Here is an 18537-nt window from a genome sequence, read left to right as displayed (position 1 = left end):
CCTTGGGAGACCAATCGCTCTGATTCTCTCTAAAAAGGGCCAATGAAATTTGCCCCTTGTGAGCCTCTAGAATCAGTCGAGCTAAGTGCCTTCTCTTGGAAGACAGCCCTCCTGATCGCATTCACCTCTATAAAGAGGGTTGGGGATCTGCAAGTTTTCTCTGCTGCCAACAGGTGCCTTGAAACGGTTATGTGCTCGAGGTTCGAGAAGTGAACCTCCAGGCCCTTCCTATTGATGATGACCCAATTCTGTCTGCTCCGAACACCTAAGGTACTAGTCACACCAAACACGTTTTGAACGCTTTGGAACGCAAGAAGTGACGCAGCTTTTTAAATTGCTAGGTAACCACAGAGTCAGCTGTCTTGTCAATCAAATATTGAAGCGCAAGCGCTCTTTTGCTGTTAAAACCTTGTTTGAGGGTGAGAGGTGGACAAACACGCAGGAGACAGTAAGTGAGTGGAGTCTGGTTGATCCAAACAACTGTAAACCTGTAAACCTCCGTCATCACAACGTAAGGCCCCACATTCGATTGGACAATGGAAAGACGCAAATGATGTGGGCCGTTTTACCGCTCACAGTGCTCCTTCAAAACTGCGTGTTGCGGCTGGCGGCAAAAACCCCAAGGCGTTCGGTGCGCATAAACAGCACACATACGCTCTCTGCCCATAGATCACTTTCAAAAAAGACGCCTGCAACTGCCATAAACGTGTTTGGTGTGATCAGCCACTAACCCGGGCGATGTCTGTAAACCTGGTTTGTGCACTTGTTCAGTTGCACAATTCTTGTCCCCATGAATTCCCCCCGTATTGGTGAATCTGGGTTTATGTCCTCACCGGGTGGCTTGCGGAGAAGCTAACCTTATTCTTGGCAACCTTTTTGACATGGCAAATTGTTTCAGATTCAGGTTCTCACGATCCTATGCGCTGGATGGTTATTAACTTTATCAAAGTTCCCTGCCACGCTAGGCTTGCTTATCTTTGTCGTAGGTGATAACTTGCTCAGCGTTGCAGCATTTTTCATAGGGACCCCTAGTGTCACTTCATAAGACACATTTATGAAGACAATTAACAAGAACCAATGAACAAAAGAGCTACACAGAACTACAGATATGACATAAATACAGAACTTCAAATAAGGAAACACAAAACACTGCTTTATCAATATCAGCATTGGCCCCCAAAAAACAATGTCGTCGACCACTAGCTGTCTGTTTACCAATCTATCGATCTTAACTGTGGTTTTGCATGAACTTTTTGAGTGATCCACTTAAGTCTGTTCACAAGCAAAAGGCAGATTTGTTAAATGATATACTTCTATTTGGATTACTAAAAATCTGACATCTGTCTGTGATCTTCCAGCTGTAGGATCCCCACTGGTTCTCTTTTCAAAGCCTGTGAGCGATGATGACACACAGTTGAATGTCAGCTGCAGATCCAGCGGTTGGTTTCCAAAGCCGAGTGTCCTGTGGAAGTCGGACAGAACGAATCTCTCTACCGGAGGAACTTCTCATACACGTGCGACAGATGGGACGTTCTCTGTCCAGAGCTGGACCCTCATCTCTTCATCTGATGTTCAACAGGTCTTCTGTCATCTGTCGCTCAGCAGCGGAGAGGAGAGAAAAGGAGGGATTGACATACAGGCCATCAGGTCATCTTCAGGTTAGAGAAGAGAGAAGAAGAGTTTACTAGAATGGTATTGAAAAACTGCATTTAACCTTAGAGCACATGTGTCAAACACAAGGCCCGCGGGCCAAATCAGGCCTGTGGCACATTTTCATCTGGCCCGCGCAATGATATAAGTTTTTAATTAATCTTGGCCTGCTTCAATTCAGAATGCGCAGCATTGCACTACAATTTCCAGCAAGCACTGCGGACGCACTGCGCGCCAAACATGTGATTTCCACGTCTAGCACGAGACAGCTCTAGTCCATCAGCGCACTGACAGGATTCCAGCATTACTAAAATGGTTACAGCAGCATCACTGTTCTTTTTTATTTATTTTTTAACCAAAAACGTGGTCAGTCAGCCAGAAACAGTCAGGGTGTTTATTTCAGGTGTGAGTTTGTATCAGCCAATGTTACTTAGTGTTATGTCATTAAGGCCCATTCGATCTTGAACATTTATAAAAAATAAATGAACAGTTGAACTTGACAAGCTGACATTCCTGGAAGAAAGTTTTTTCTGTCAAGTCAGCAGATGAGTGGTATGTTTATCATTAATTATCACAATGTGATGCACACAGGTATAAATATGAAACTATAAATAGAACTACCAAAAAAGACCAAAATACTGATGAATTAGTAAATATATTTAAATAACAATGAAATCATGTCGCCATAAAACCTGCTTTGGATAGGAAACGAGGTAGGAACATAAACCAATATTCAGGGAATACTGAATGTCAACAATAATATTAATCAGAAGATCTTTATGTCCGTCTGTTTCATGTGTTTTTTACTTATTTTATTTAACATGAATTTATTTAAGAATCACCAAATGAGATGAAAACTCTTTTCATATCACGTTCTTTAAAAATAGCGCTGTTTGTGGTACATGCTGTCTGCATGTAGTTTAACTAAAGAAAGCACAAACAATAAAGTAAACAATAAAAAGAAAGCACAATAAAATAAAAGCTAACAATAAAAGAATTGCTAACTACAGTAGTTAGTAATTATTATTTTTTGTTTGAGATGGCTGACATATAGGGCTCTATCTTACACCCGGCGCAATGCAGCGCAATGCGCGACGCAAGTGTCTTTCGCTAGTTTCCACCCTAAGTTTCACGTTTAGCGCCGCGTTGTTTAAATAGCAAATGCATTTGCGCACCCTTTTGCGCCCATGGGCGTTCTGGTCTGAAAATGAGGTGTGTTCAGGCGCATTGTTGGCGCGTTGCTATTTTGAGGCAACTAAAATAGACTACGCCATTGACCAACAAAAACCTGCTCTAAAGTCTAAAGTCAATGGCGCAATGTGTTTTATGTTATTTAAAGAGCGCATTAGTAAAATGCGCCTATACACGGGAGGACAACGCGGGTTTGCTTATCACAAAGTACATGAATGCGCAGCAGCACAAAAATGCTTTTAAATATGAAAGATTAAAGGATTGAATGTAAAAGATTATTATTGAGTCTCTTGGACATAAATGAGGACTAATTATGAGACGTTAGAAGGCACAAAGAGCTGCTTTACCTGCAGCCTGGTAAGTAAATAAATGCTTTGCTTTGAACAAATGCGTCTGTTTTTAAATGTTTTTTTAATGCTACCTAACGGATTTATTGTATATGATGACTCTGTACCTGCGGATATGGTGAGATGAGAAACATTTTTAAGTTATGCTTAAAAAAACTCTTTGCTAAAAAAACGCTGTCTAAAGTGCTGAAATGTGAGGAGAGCCGTTTGTAAATTCTTTATCTCCTGTTTGTTACAAATAAAGTATTTTTAGAGTACAAACCTTATCTTACATACTTGTAAATTATTTTTTGATGATATTGGATAGCCATACATTTAAAGCAATTAAAAGCCTGCTTTTTTACTTCCATGACTAAACGAAAACGGGTTTTAAAAGTTTTAAATAAAAAAATAACAATTTCAATACAAGTGAAAAACAACACAATTATTTAACATTAATCTTAAACTGGGGATCTTCTTCCTCCGCTTAGTTTTTCAGTTTACAAAGTCCGTCATCTAAACAGAGATAAGAGATAGCGCCAGCGCAACTTGCCTTTAAAGGGGAAGAGAGCTGAGTCTCTCATTGGTTTACTGCACGTTACGCCCAAAATACTCCCATTACAACAGGACCTACCCTTTTCGACCATGCGCTCGGCGCACAAACCATTTTTCCCGTCGTTAAATTAGCAAAAGTGGATTTGGACACGCCCATTTAGACGTTGCGCTGTGCGCTTTAGACAATGCGCTTAGATCGTTAAAATAGGGCCCATAATGTGTTATAATTTTTCTGCTGGAGCAGATTGGGAGGAAATCTGATGGTGCAGTATTGTATTTGCCCAGTCAGAATGTTCACTGGCATCACAAAAAAGTACAAAATAAAATAAAAATAAAATATGCCTATTTTTGTTGTTTTTGTTGTTTGTAACATTAATAAATATGACACCTAAGATTACAGTTTTTTTCGATTGCTAAACGACAGTGGGCACAACTGCAGCGACATGTGCAAAACTCTAACTACAGTCTGCACTACCAAAAGTCACCTGAGCACAACTCTTAACATATGGCTCAAAACAGCTCCGTGCAGCCAAACACTAAACACAACCCTCACTGAGATAACACACACTGTCACTCACAACACACTGAGAGGAAAAACACTAACATCAAACACCAATACACAAAATACTAACTTTATATCTTTACAGTTTTAACAATTTCAGTGATGTCACACCAAGTAATGTTTTCTTTAAAGAATGATTTATTTATTGATTTATCACAATATTTTTTTTAGAACATCATAATTTTTTAGGGTAAATGAAAATTAGCAGTTTGCTTCAGTTGTCTGTAGTAATTTACGGAATTACAGTAATGAGAAAAAAGGTAGAAACTTAAAGTACATGAAAGGTAATATTATATATAAATGAAATATATATATGAAATTGGAATTTATATTTATATGAAATTGCAATCAGCAGTGTTTGAAAGGCACAAGGCTGAAATCAATTGTGTTTTGAATGTGTGATTCACAGTTTGGACAGCAGTGTGTTAGCATTTGAACAAAGTGCTGTAAATCCACAGTGTTGTGCAGGTTGTGGTTAAAGTCATGGAATAAGTGTGTAAAGTTTTGAAAACTGTGTTCAAGCAATGAAAAACGAACTAAAGTTTGGTCCACATGAACTGCTGCTGTGCAGACTGTAGTTAGAGTTTTGCACATGTGACTCCAGTTGTGCCCACTGGCGTTTAGCAATCGAAAAAAACTGTAAGATAATAACATTATTTACATCCCCACCAATGTCAAAATCTAAATTTTGCTCTTGCTTTAGCTAAATGACTGTACTCATTAGTGTTCAAAATTTATATTTGCAAAGAAAAGTTAATGTTTTTATTTATTACAGTGTTCATGTTCATTTAAAGAGGACTTATTCAATTAAGTAAATTCAATTCTTTACTTATGAGCAGTTTGTGGCCTAGACTTGTTGTATTTTAGTAATGCCAGCATGATAATGTTTGGCCCTCATAAGGGGAATTTTTTTTTCGATCCTGCCCTCAGCTTAAATGGATTTCACACGGTGCCTTAGAGGACAAATTTAATCAATTATATGAATGCATTTCATCATTGCAAAGCCACTGTAGACTATTACTGAGTATTAAAGGATACAGTACTGGTTATATTATAACAGACAGACATGATTCTGTCAGCCCTGTGAGGATCTTCTGTCGAGTTTTTCATGAGAGCATGATTGAAGTTTGGTGTCTGAGTTAATCAGATCATTATCTGTTCATGTCCTACACCAGCCTGCCCGTTCCTCTATTATTTAATGCCATTGTGTTTGGTGTTCCTGGCCAGTTAAACCAAAAGGCATTGTTATGTAGCAAATGGCTCGGAGTCAGATGGGGGCCATTTGGCATCTGGATTTCAACAGCCCTAAAATTGTGATAATTAGATAACCCTGTCTCCTCTATCACCTATCAAGGCTGTAAAGTGGGCGACAATTAAAACAAATGCCGTCTTCAAAGGAAGTTCAAAGGAATTCCACCAGAGTCCACAGTCGCCAGAGACACAGCAGGGGGGGCACGGACTATATGTCTCTGATGAAACCACATTTAAAGATCACAATGAGCTGTTTAAATGTGTATATATTTTATATCTCTTTACTGCATGATCGTGTATGTGTGATGTAACTGTGTGTTAACACTCTAGTTAGATTTTGTTCACTGTAGCATGGTTCATATCTTAGGTATGAAATTATTATTCAACGTGATCTTAAACCCATGTCTTGTCTAGTATCAAATTAATCCACTCTTTATTTCCTAATCATTTCTATGTATCATATTACCATAAGCCGCATCAATGTCATTTAATATCGATTTGAAGAGTTATGGAAACAAACTTTTATCATTTGGCATTTACGCAAATGTGATGTCTGAAAGAACAAAGGCTTGTTTCCCGCGCGATCGAACACTTCGCACATTGGTCATTTCACCTAAAATGGGCTGGGCGCGTGAAAGGTCAAAACGGCCTATCGTCCAAGCCATCGTTGCTCAGTTGCTCAATCGCTCAATCACCCAGGAGCGCTCAGTCGCTCGGTTACTCAGGTAACCCGTCAGCGCAGTTTGGAAACTCGCTGAGACTCACCCAGAGTCCCTCGGATTCATCATCTTTTCTCTGAGCCCTGTCCTACTCTTCGGGACAGTAATTTCCTGGCTTGCACTTTGCACTTCGAGTTCGGACAATTTACGCGGAACACTCCGCCATACGGAACAACCAAACGGACTTACGAGCACACCTGGATTATCTCTCTCTCTCTCTCTCTGCTCGCACCCGCGCGCACCAGACACGTCGTACTACATCATAAAGAGCCAAATGCAAGTATTAACCTTGTTCTACTCGCTGATGTTTAAGCTTTACCCCTTATGAAAATTAAGGCGATCCTTAGAGATTTTCCGATGGTTTGTGCAGATGTTAAGCAATAGTGTTTTTGCCAATCTTTTACTCTCTCTCTAGCTTTTCAGTCTTTTCTTTCTCATCTATGTTTTATGTTATTGTATATGTGTATGTTTAGTTAGTCGTTGTGTGTACTTCGTTTTGTAGTTAATAAACCGGTTTTGCATTTTCACAATTGAATTGTTTCTGTGTCCAATGCTCACGAAATTAAAGTCACTATTTCTGCCTTTTGATCCAGCTACACGCTGCGAGTAGCACTGTATATCAGTAAGAAGGTTAATTTTAAAAGGCCATGAAATTAACATTTCTTAGACGTTAATATACGATTATGGATATATGTCTTCGGTGGACGAACATATTAATTAATTGTTATTATTAATTCTGCTACGCCAGGTAAAACCTGATAAACTTGTATAATTAATTACAGTTAGTTATACATAATATTCCCTTTTGAGCTAAAATCTAAGATTCCCTTGGGAATCCCCGTAGTATTACAGTCGGAGGTTTATAGTGTTTCAAATAACTTTATTCCCCTCCTCCCGCTGAATCGCTACATATTAATGGTGGAGAACGCGGGCAGATTTAAACATTATTTTCTGAGCAAACCAGTTACAGATCAAATGTGTTTTTGCATTGTGTGAATGAAAAAGAACTATCAGCCATAACTGATTTCGTTCTTTATTTGTATGAATGAAAATGTAATTTCCTGTATCATTTTCAGGACGTAACAGACTCGCGCCCCTGTTATGTATAGCTAACTGCAGTCTTTAAGGTAACCGTATTAAAAACACTTTGATACGCTGCATTACTGTCTGATTCCGCCTAATAAAGAGTAGAATTCCTTTATGTAGAGCGAAGCGGTGGTCGAGTGAGTACTCCCATCTGATAAGGCCTTTTTGTTTAATCTCCAGGAAATGATTTGCAATTAGAGAAGCTGTCTATTGTATTTTTCCATTTTATTCACGTACGTGGATTTTTTAAATTGAAAGCACCGAGTGTAAGACTTCAATTTCTTTTAAGGAGATGAAAACTTGATCAAGTATTTATAGTCACAACGTACGATAAAGCACGTTGGACTCTTTGTTTATTGCGTGTCCCGGTAACTAAGCCAAAATTAAAATAGGCAGCGCAAACATGAGCAAATTACATCCGTCGTCTTAGCAACGGAGCGGCCGCCGATGTAATTGTTGAATAGAAGCGAATCTTTGTCAGTTTAAAGCGTACTACCTAGTTCTAACACTAGATGTCAGTCTTGAGTGTCTAACACGTCTCCTTCTCCTCCTTTACTTTACGCCTGACTTCCGCTTTCTTTGTTTGTTGGGCGAAATATCGCCATCTGGTGGGGAAAGTTCGTTTGGCCCTCTCATAAACTCTTTTGGGAAGTGTATGACAGGAGTCAAACTTGGAATTTTGACCTTACTTCAATAACTAGGTTATTCTACTACTTTGTAGTTTTATTTCCTACATATTGAAGATTATGGTCTTAAATGATAAATAATAATTAATATTGCTGTGGCTTTATTAATTTATAATTTCTTTATTTAATTTTTTTTATTTTTGATTTATTTTATTTTTATCTTATTTCATTTTTTTTTTTTTTGCTGTTCTCTCTCGCCCCTTACTTTCCTGTTCTCTTTTCTATTGTAGAGATTGTATTTTAATTAAGTTTAAATTAAAATTTCATGCAGTTTGATTTATTTTAAATTTTAATTGAATCAATTCTTTACTGTGAATAGAATTCAGCCCCATAAGTCCCATTCTCAGTGAATTCATTTATGTTTTAACTGGTGCAATAGGATAAGCCCCTGTGCATCTCTTTAAAGCTAACACTTGATAGATGAATCAGGACTTCGCCAGCGGTGAGTTCTACAAGAGACCGGTCCCGCGGAACTGACTCGAGTGTGTACAGTCGGGGTGCTGCGGTAGCTCCCTCCTTTAGCACCTTAGGCAGCAAGACACAGTGTGACCTCTGCCACCGGGCACTCCAATCGCTAACCGTGCCAGCTGACACACAAAGCCCTAGCGGCAGTGCCAGTTGGTGGGTGACACCTTTGAGTGCGGCCTGGCGGTGTGAAGGGCGTGACTGTTGAGCGGTCGAGGTGGGGAGGGCAGAAGGCCCGGCACTCTTGGCTGCGTGCTCAGGGAAGCGCCTTGTCTCTGTGTTCCACCCTGGGTTGTCTTAAATAGTCAACAGGTGTTAATGTAAAAGAGATGCATTTTTCTCCCCTCGGTAGCCACTAGAGGCACCAGATCCCTCTCACGTTGGGTCTAGCCCAGCCACTCTAGCTAAGCCACTCCCCTAGCTCGCATGACTCCTGTTGGACTTTAAGGCGTCCATGCATGTTCACAATTAGAGGAAAGACACAAATATCTAAATTGAATATTTATTGATCAGATATGAAAAAGTTACAGCATGCTGGTAGTCTTAAGGCTTCACAGTAGGCCAACAACAGACTCCCAGCTCCAGGAAATAACATGAGTATTTATATGATATGTGACGTCGAACTCTCTTCAGATTTTTACTTTCCCCATTGGCTATCCTCGTTCATCTGACTCCATTACCATATCACTGCTACAGCCTGTGAGGAAATGACACATACACATATATACGTACAGAATGTTCGGTTCTAGAACATTCTGTCCCCTGTAAGTCACATCATCTTGTTGCTAGGCAGACTTCACTGGGGTCAACATAAAACATATTACACTTAAAACGTACTTTCTAAAATCATGTTATTGTATAGGGGTGATTAAAGCCTGTAAATGATAAATGCCATTAAAATGGTTAATATAGGCAATGTTATATTTTTAAGCAAGATTCAAACTTCAATTAATAACAGCATGCTTTGTCTGTGTGTTTTCTCTCTCCCAGAGTCTGTTTTCAATACTGTTTGCACATTCTGTAGATCTCAAAATTCAATAGGAAACCACAAAGCTTGTAGCTTTGCTCTCACAGCCTAGTAACTTCCTCTTTGCTATTTTCAACTTGCACACAGACATTTTCTCATACATTTTATCAGAAAGAACATAATGGCACTAATGAACCATAACATACTATAATGATTAACAAAAGAACATCAAAATCCCACAATTCCCTCTCTTGACCTCTGAAAGAGGTCACACATTTTCTTCTTCCTCCTCACACAGGTTCTGTAGGCCTAATAGGGGCATACTATACGGGGGTGGACTATTCTCTTTCTTCTCAATGGCAGACACTATCAACCTGTTGCACAGGGATCTGAGACATGGGATACAGCAGCATCCACAGGTGACCAATATAGCCACAAATACTCCGATTGAGACCACTATAGATGTTACTATTGCTTTCCATTTACCTAAGGTTTTGTCTAACCAATCAGAAATGGGGCTGTCGACACCCGAGTGTTCCTTCATTTCTATGGACAGAGTTTTTAGTCCTTCCAGCGCCCTGGCCACCGACCCGTCAGGCGCGGTATTATTAGGGACGTACGTACAACAAAAATCGGCAAACATGTGACAAACTCCATTCTTTTCCGCTAATAACATATCTAGAGCCATCCTATTTTGTACCGCCATAAGGGAAGTAGGCGCTAATTGCTCTGCCAGGCCATCAACTGCATCCCTAGTCATATTGGCTAGTCTCATGACATTATAATGTACATAGTTAATCCTATCTATGTTTTTATTAGGGGTTACAGGGAAAAGTGCCGATATTATTGGAATATTTTCAAATCCTCCAGCTATTTGGTCTGCCAACTTATATTCATTAGGGACACCTCTTGGTACACCTATAGCATCTATGTAGGTGGGACTGTTCAAAGATAGGTCGAGGTTTTTTCCTACTGCTCTTTTAGTTAACACATGTCTCCGTCTTTTGGTGGTGATGGCATGATCTTGATGCTGTAATTTCACAGTTATTTCTCCTATTAATACTATTGGGGCCCCCAGTCTTACCATAGCACACGTCCCTTTAGAAGCTAGTCCTATTTTAGTAACCAATCTCTGTCCACCACAATAATAATATATTCCTGATCTGGCCCATTCCCCAATTATAGATCCAGTATCTTGATGAGTGACGTTACACCACCCCTGGTCAATTGTTCCCAAATTGATTTTTGGATTAGTTCTTGTGAAGTCGAAGCATGTATAATTGGCTGCTTGGGGCCTAAAGGGTCCTGCTTTTGATTTATTATTTATTGGTGGAAAGACGGAGGACAATGTTGTACAATTTTCTGGGGAGGCTTCTTTTGTTAATGCTAACATACATTTATAACCCCATGGGTCTTCCGGGTATAGTGGAGCTGGTTCTGTGTATAATACCGGTCGGCCTCTAGCACAGCCTACGCAGTCTTCCAAGTTCTGTTCTCTGGCCGTGGAAACGATCCATTCCAGCCACAAGTTATTTTCCCCATACCCTGTTGCCATTTCTATTATGTCTTCCGGTTTTAGTTTGGTGTAATCTATCTCTATAATATTAGATTTTTCCTTTATGGGCGGCATCTCAATAATCTCAACGCTAATTTCCTTCGGAGTTCTTGGTTCTATCACATTTATTTTTATCAGTCCCATTGGGTCCTTCCCCGTGACATCTACCCCCACCCCTATATATACTGTTTCATTTTTTTGGCCTCGTCTAATTTTTCCCCAATTGATAGACAATGTTAGGGGATTTTCGGATATGTGAAAGTCCCGCTGAAATCCTATGCCCTTCCAAAAATTAGTATTTACCCCTAATTTTTCTTCATTAGGCTTCCAATTTCCTGTATACTTTCTCACATACGCCCATGATGGACACATATCATGGTCCATTACATATCCCTCTTCTACACATTTCTTATTGAAGTAGTACTCCATGCATAAGTACACATCGTATCCTTTCCATTCACTATTTTGTCCATCACAATCAATCACTGAACACAAGTCGAAGGTATATGCGGTAGTCGAATTTCTTATATAGGTCAGTTCAATTCCCCCATAGGCCTTCAGACACCCATCCTGTTTTATCGCAGATCTTTTGGTTGTTCTAAGGTTATCGTCATTTAAATTGAGTATCAGTGTGACTATGATCACTGTTGTAAACCCTAGGGCCCACAGAACCTTCCAATTCCCATACAAATTCATTTCTGTGGAAAAGCACACTTATGCCTATTGGGTATATTCAAAAACAGTCTTAAATTCGAAAAATATTAAACCAACAGTAAACAATCGTTATACAGTTGAAAATTCAGCCTTCAAAAATTCAACACCCGTTCTAAAGACTATATAAAATGAAGAAAAGATATTAAAGGTAAAAGCTGAAGGAGTCTCTACAGTATGTGACTCCCCAAGTTATATTGAATAAACAGTAATTGTGATGTTCAGGTCCCTGAACACTTCTGTCAGGATTTCCACCACCCTATGGAAATCTAATTTATCTAGACCACACCCCAGCCGGGGAGCGGATACACTCGTTATTTCTTTTTTCTCACACCAATCTTTCATGCATCTGAGGCTGTTGGTAAAATTCTCATATGTTGGTAAATCAGTACAGTTGTGTTTGGTTATTAAATGAAAAATCAGTCTGCCGTCGTCCTCCTGAGTGACTGCACATTCACCTGTGTGTTTATTTTGACTTACAACCTTTTGTGTACCGTACTTCGCTTTGAATTGTACGGCTATACCTGCTCCGTAGGCGCAATCTGCGCTAACACAGTGTGCTAAAGGCTCTGTTGTTGGGCTGGAAAAAAGATCACCTTTTTTGTACACAATCTTACAAACTGTTTGTTGGCTCTGTTGGTGCTGTTTTGTTTGTGTTACTTGTTCAGGTTCAGGTGTTGTTTGTTCTGCACTTTCACTTTCACTCTCAACAATCTCCCTCTCTTGGACCTGAGTCCTCAGGTCCACTCCTGTATCTATGAGAGACCTAGAAGGAGAATCACATGGAACACAAGAGGAAAGATGGAACCAGGTGTCCCCTTTGCCCTGTAGCTGGACACAATGTGACGTCCTTGCCGTCACTCTCAATGGTTTAGACCACCTGGGTTCGTTCCACTTCCGTCTGAACACCTTCACTCTCACCCAATCAGCATATGTAGGAGCTGGGTTGGCTGCCTCGTCGTATTGTTTGGTGACCTGGCAGGAAAAATGTTTAATCAGAGCAGTTAATTTGTCAAAATAGGCAGCATGGGTTAGTGGCAGGATTGGATCCTGCACCAAGGCGTTCCTGGGGCCTGGAAACTGGCGACCTGTAAATAACTCAAAGGGTGTGAAACCAGAAATCCTGTTAACAGAAGAACGGACAGACATCAATGCAATTGGTAATGCGTCAAGCCAGGTCATTTTTGTCTGTGCACAGATTTTGGCTAATTTCAATTTCAATGTCAGGTTCATTCTTTCAACCTTGCCCTGGCTCTGGGGGTGATAAACAGCCCCGAAACTATGTGTCAATCCCAATGCCTGTTCTACTTGGCGTAGGTGTTCATTTTTAAAGTGGGTACCATTGTCAGATCTTACTCGTCTTGGGAAACCATGGTTGGGAATATAGTGGTTTATGAGGCATTTTACAACAGCAGTACTGTCTTCCCTACTCACAGGGTAGGCCTCAGGCCATGCAGTGAACGAGTCGACTATCACCAAAGCATATTTTTTCCCTCTGACTTTAGCTATCATGTCCGTGAAATCAATAATGATTTCATCCCCAGGCCCAGTTGTGATTGGGAATGACCCTCTCTGTGGCTTAATAGTCGGCTTTACATTATGCTCACAGCATATGTCACATGATCTAATATAATTGGTTACCATTGAGGTCAAAAACGGATGCCACCAATGTTGCAGATCACGTACCATCTGTTTGTCAGACACGTGACTGACTGTGTGCACTTGTTTGAACAGAGATTCAGTCAATGACATAGGCATAGCAGGTCTCCCGTCCGGGGCCTGCCACAGTCCGTCGTCAGCACGGACAGCACCATGGTCTGTCCATGTGTTAAGTTCTTCTGGGGAGGAACCAGTCTGTTCCTTAATTAAGTATCCACGAGTAAATCGTGGTAAAATGTCTGACGAAGTTTTGTCGGAGGTCACAATGAATTGTGTGGCTGTATACCCGGCGACACCTTTAGCAGCGCAGTCAGCAGCAGCATTTCCTTCCGCGACTGCTGAGTTTGCTTTGGCGTGTCCCTGGCACTTGACAACAGCCACTTCAGTGGGTAACAGCAGAGCCTGTAACAGGTCTCTGGCTTCGCTAGCATGTGTAATAGGCCGGCCTGTTGTTGTTACAAATCCACATCTCTGCCACACTGGCAGCTCCACATGCACTGCCCCAATGACATATGCAGAATCACTATAAATGGTCACCCTTTGTTCACCAGCATAGTGCAAGGCTTTAATTACAGCTACCATTTCTGCCCTTTGCGCTGACTGCCTACCTTCCAATTTGCCACTGGCCCTAGTTACAAGACCACCCTCCATTTGCTCAACCACAGCAAAGCCTGCCTTCAACGTGCCATCTGATGCCCTGAAACAACAACCATCCGTGAACAATGTTATAGCTGGAGGGGGAGTTGGCAGCGGTGTTGCAAATAAACTATCTCTAATTTTGTTAGCCTTTTCCGTCAATGGAATGCAATCGTGTGCCATCCCTTCAGTGATCAAGTCAGCCATATTGACACCCTCATGCGAATATGTGATGTTTGGACTAGCTAATATTTTAGCTAACTTCCTCTGCCTGAGCGGTGAAAATGTAAATGCTGTGGAATTGACAAAAGACATAACTGAATGTGTGGTCAAAATAGTGAGTTGGTGGCCCATTACTATGTGAGCTGTTTTTGTTATCAGTTTAGCCAATCCTGCTGCATAACGAGCACATGCTGGCTGCCTCTGCTCTATGGGGTCCAGTAAGACACTGCTGTACATCAAAACCTTTCTCCCTCCTGTCTCTTTCTGGTATAGCACACCATGGGCGCTACTCTGAGTCTCAGATGCATCTAGGATGAACGGTTTGGCATAATCTGCACAGTTTAAATGAGCTGCCTGTGACAACTGTGCTTTTAAGGAAGCAAATGCCAATTCTGCTTCTGTGTTCCAACAAAGTTCAGCTGTTAAGTTTTTCATTCCCTGTTCTCTTACCAGTTCTCTCAGTGGTGCAGTAACTGAGACGTACTGTGGTATATACTGCCTACTGAAACCCGTCAGCCCTAAAAACGACAACATGTCTTTCACAGTGTCTGGTTTTGGGTGAGACATGATGCTCTGTCTCTGTTGTGGTGTCAGTGTAGAACCCTGGGCGGTGACCATTCTGCCCATGAAAGTGACGCATGGTCTGCACACCTGCAGCTTCTCCCTGCTCACCTTAAATCCTGATGTGTGTAGTTGTGATAAGACAGTCTTGGTGGCCTCCATACATGTTCCCATGGATGTGGCCGCCAACAACAGGTCATCAACATACATAATCAGCACACATCCCATTGGCATGTCACATTTACGTAATTCGGTTTGCAATACCTGATTAAAAATGCCAGGTGACAGGACAAAACCCTGTGGCAATCGGTTGTATGTGTACTGGCGCCCCCTATAGGTGAATGCAAGACATGGTTTGCATTCATCAGCTATAGGGATGCAGAAAAATGCGTTAGCTAGATCGATGCACGTAAACCACGAATGTGCCGGTGATAAATTTGACAGGGCAACATATGGATTGGGTACATTCAGTGTTCCGGTCTCCACCAAGTTGTTAATGGCTCTTAGGTCATGCACTAGTCTATACTTGTTTGTGCCTGGTTTTGGAACTGGGAAAATTGGGGTGTTCCATTCTGAGTAGGTGGGCGTCAACACCTGCTTGCTCAATAAACCCTCAACTGTCTCCCTGACTCCTTCTTCTGAATCAGGTTTGTTCCGATATTGAGCAACCCACACTGGTTCTGTGTCTACCAATTGAAATTTGACAGGGGTGATATTACAGAAACCCACATCGGTTGGCCCCCGTGACCAAAGGTCAGGGGGTATGGCTTGAACCATTACATCTGTGCCCTCCCCATCTGTATTTTCCCTACCATGACTTCTCGGTAGTTGTTCATGTTTTAAAACCCCTACATCTTCAGTATGTTGTCTAATCCAATAAGCTTCTTGTTTTTTGGAAAACCACACTCCCCTTAGGTTAGACTCAGTCCAGTCGTTTGCTGCCAACAGTCTTTTTACCATACTGCCTAACTCCCTAGCCTCATGGTTTGGATGTAATGCTAATGATATGTGTGGTACTGCTGTGTCGGTCATTCTGTACCATGCTGTTTGCTCTTCAGTTAGGAGGACTGGAGCTGCCACACCCTGCTGACCTACTAGAATGCCATTTCCCATTAACCTCCATTTTGTGCCCTCTACAGACTGGAACAGTTCCTCATATGTAATGGTGTCAAATCTGTCATAAAACAATGTACAGTGTAAAGGGTCTATTGGTGGGAGAAACAGGGCTATGTCCTGTATCCACGGCTTCCATAAGTTGTAAAGAGCCACTACACTATGGCTAGATATTTCATCTTCCCAGTCAGTTTCTAGCTCTACCCAATAGATGTCAACCAACTCTTTATATTTTCCTCCCACTAACATCCACTGATTTCCTGTTTCTGTTGCGTCCAATGAGCAATTTACACTCTTTCCGTCTGGAAATACGACTATAACACCATCCTGTGAACACAATATACTTGCCCCCAATTTAATTAGTAGGTCCCTACCAAGTAAAGGAATTGGTGCATTGGAGGAATACAGAAATGCGTGTGAGACAGATTGGTTTGCAACCTTAGTTGGTAAATGTTTAGTTAATGGCCACTTTTCAATTTCACCAGAGAAACCCATCACACCCACCGTTTTGGTACTCAAATCCTTTGGCTGTACCATGCCCTTGGTTACGGTGGAGTATGTAGCCCCAGTGTCCACTAGGGCTTTTAGTGGTTTATCGTTAACCACTATTTCCATGAGAGGCTCAGCCATTCCTCTCATGGTGGTTTCCTGTGTGCCCCGTCATTCCTCCGCCCCGCCCCCTTGACCCCATGATGGGTGCATGGGCGCCATTAAATTTGGTTGCGGGAGGTTGTGCTGTCTAGGTGACCCCCTGCCATAGCCACCGGCCCCACGCCCGGCCCCACCCCTTTGGGGACCCCATCCCCCCGCAGGTGGTCCGTCGTATGGGCTAGCACCTGGATTTTGAGGCTGAGACCACGATATCGGGCAAACTCGTGCCCAGTGACCCTCCTGTCCACACACATAACATACATTTCTACCAAGGCCTCCAAATCCTCCTCTATTCATTCCCCCTCTTCCCCTAGGCCCCCCCCCTTCTCTGTTGGTTATATCCTCCCCATGGGTTGCCTGCATATGGCGGGCCTGCGTAAGGGTCTATGGGCTGATTGGGGTACTGGACATTGTCTGGGACGTTAACTGGCATTGGCACTGGATTGGGTGTGGCCTGTTGTGACATTTGCTTCTTTTTCATGTTAGCTTGCTTAGCCTGTTCTAGCTGTAACTTGAGCAGTTCATTCTTGAGTTTGTCTACCTCTGCAAGTTCTTTATTCAATTTGTCTATAGCCCTGTCTGTGTGGTATATTAAATGTCTTTCCCATGTGTCATTGTTAGCTGTGGGAATGTCTGGGTTGCTTTCTAGGATCTGTTTCACGCCTGGTGGGGCACCCGCCATTACTGCCGATCTAAAAACATCACGTGTAACTGGATTGTTGATACTATTTTCCTCGACCAGCTGTTCCCATTCAGCAGCGCACCTATGGTAGTACACTGCACCTGTCTCATCTGGCTTTATTTTAAATTTAATGTTTTGATATATAGTTGGTGGAGTAGGAAACTGTGCCCGCAGGGCCTTGCCTATGTCGGTACTCACTGTGGCGTAGGCTACGTCATTAGAACACAATAGCAGGTTGGCATTTTGTTCGAAAGCCCTCACCTGGGCATTTGTCAAAATCTGACCCAACAGGCACCGAATATCACCCAAAGCCAGCTGTATGCCATGACTCAAGGTCATAAGTTTGTTCAACCATCTGCCCCCCCCACTAGTAATTGGTGGCAATTTACTCATTACGGCCGTCATGTCACTATGAGACCAGGCTTGGTATTGGTTACCACCCTGTTTTGCGATTAGAGGCATAATGCTGCTAGCTAGCTGGGAGTACGGGTGTGGTTGCGTTGGCTGTTCTGTCTGTTGTTCACGCTCTATGACCCATGCTTGGAAAGCGCTATCCATTGCTTCGTCCAGCACGCCCCTATTTGTGGATCTGGTGTGGACTGCCGGGCCGTCATACTGTACACCAGTTGTCTTTACCGATCTGTTTTTCTGCCTCCCCGTTCTATTACTTCGTGATGTGGATGCCCTTGTCAATAAAGGGGAGCCCTGCACTATGGTCATTTTACCCTCTATTTTCACCTCTACCGGTGTGTTATCCTCATCCTCATTAGGTTCCTGAGGCCGTATTGATGTGTTTGGTTTACTCGGCGTTGGTTTTATTGGCCTATAGATCGAGGTGCTACGCACACTTTCACCATCGCTGTCTGACTCGCTCCCTGGCTCGCTATGCATTGGTTGTATTCTCTGTATGTCAGTACTATTTGCCCTTTCGTCAGTGTGTTGACTATTTGGCTGTAATATAGCATTTTTGGTCACAGGCGTTGCCGGCATACCGACTGTGTCACTTACGGCTCCTCTATCAGCCCTCTCTAGGTTTAAGACTATTTTTCTCAATTGTACTAGCTCATTTTCAATCCCAATCAATTCTCCCATGTCTATGTCTAATTCTCCCCCATTGACCTGCATCACCGGTTGCTGTAAGGCCACAACAACAGGTTCCTTCTCATAAGGAGGGGGTGCATGAAGGGAGGGGTATATTGACTTCACTTTAGGAAGTGTCATAGGCAGAGCTGTGAGTGAGGGTATTGGCTGAATACTTCCTTGTTCTATTTCCTTTTGCTTTGTGTCTG

The 18537-nt window shown here is 42.0% G+C and overlaps 1 protein-coding gene across 2 annotated transcripts in view; it reads left to right on the top strand.

Moving 5' to 3' along the window:
• LOC135743993 (butyrophilin subfamily 1 member A1-like) overlaps positions 1–18537 on the top strand; it is an 88485-nt gene that overhangs the window by 14450 nt on the left and 55498 nt on the right. For both annotated transcript variants that reach the window (XM_065261916.1, XM_065261914.1), the window contains exon 4: positions 1359–1658. In XM_065261916.1, the coding sequence (XP_065117988.1) occupies positions 1359–1658 (300 nt within the window). The remainder of the gene's footprint in view (positions 1–1358; positions 1659–18537) is intronic.

The sequence above is a fragment of the Paramisgurnus dabryanus genome, chromosome 2, assembly GCF_030506205.2.
Source record: "Paramisgurnus dabryanus chromosome 2, PD_genome_1.1, whole genome shotgun sequence".
Taxonomy (NCBI): domain Eukaryota; kingdom Metazoa; phylum Chordata; class Actinopteri; order Cypriniformes; family Cobitidae; genus Paramisgurnus; species Paramisgurnus dabryanus.
This window is presented reverse-complemented; position numbering and strand designations above follow the sequence as displayed.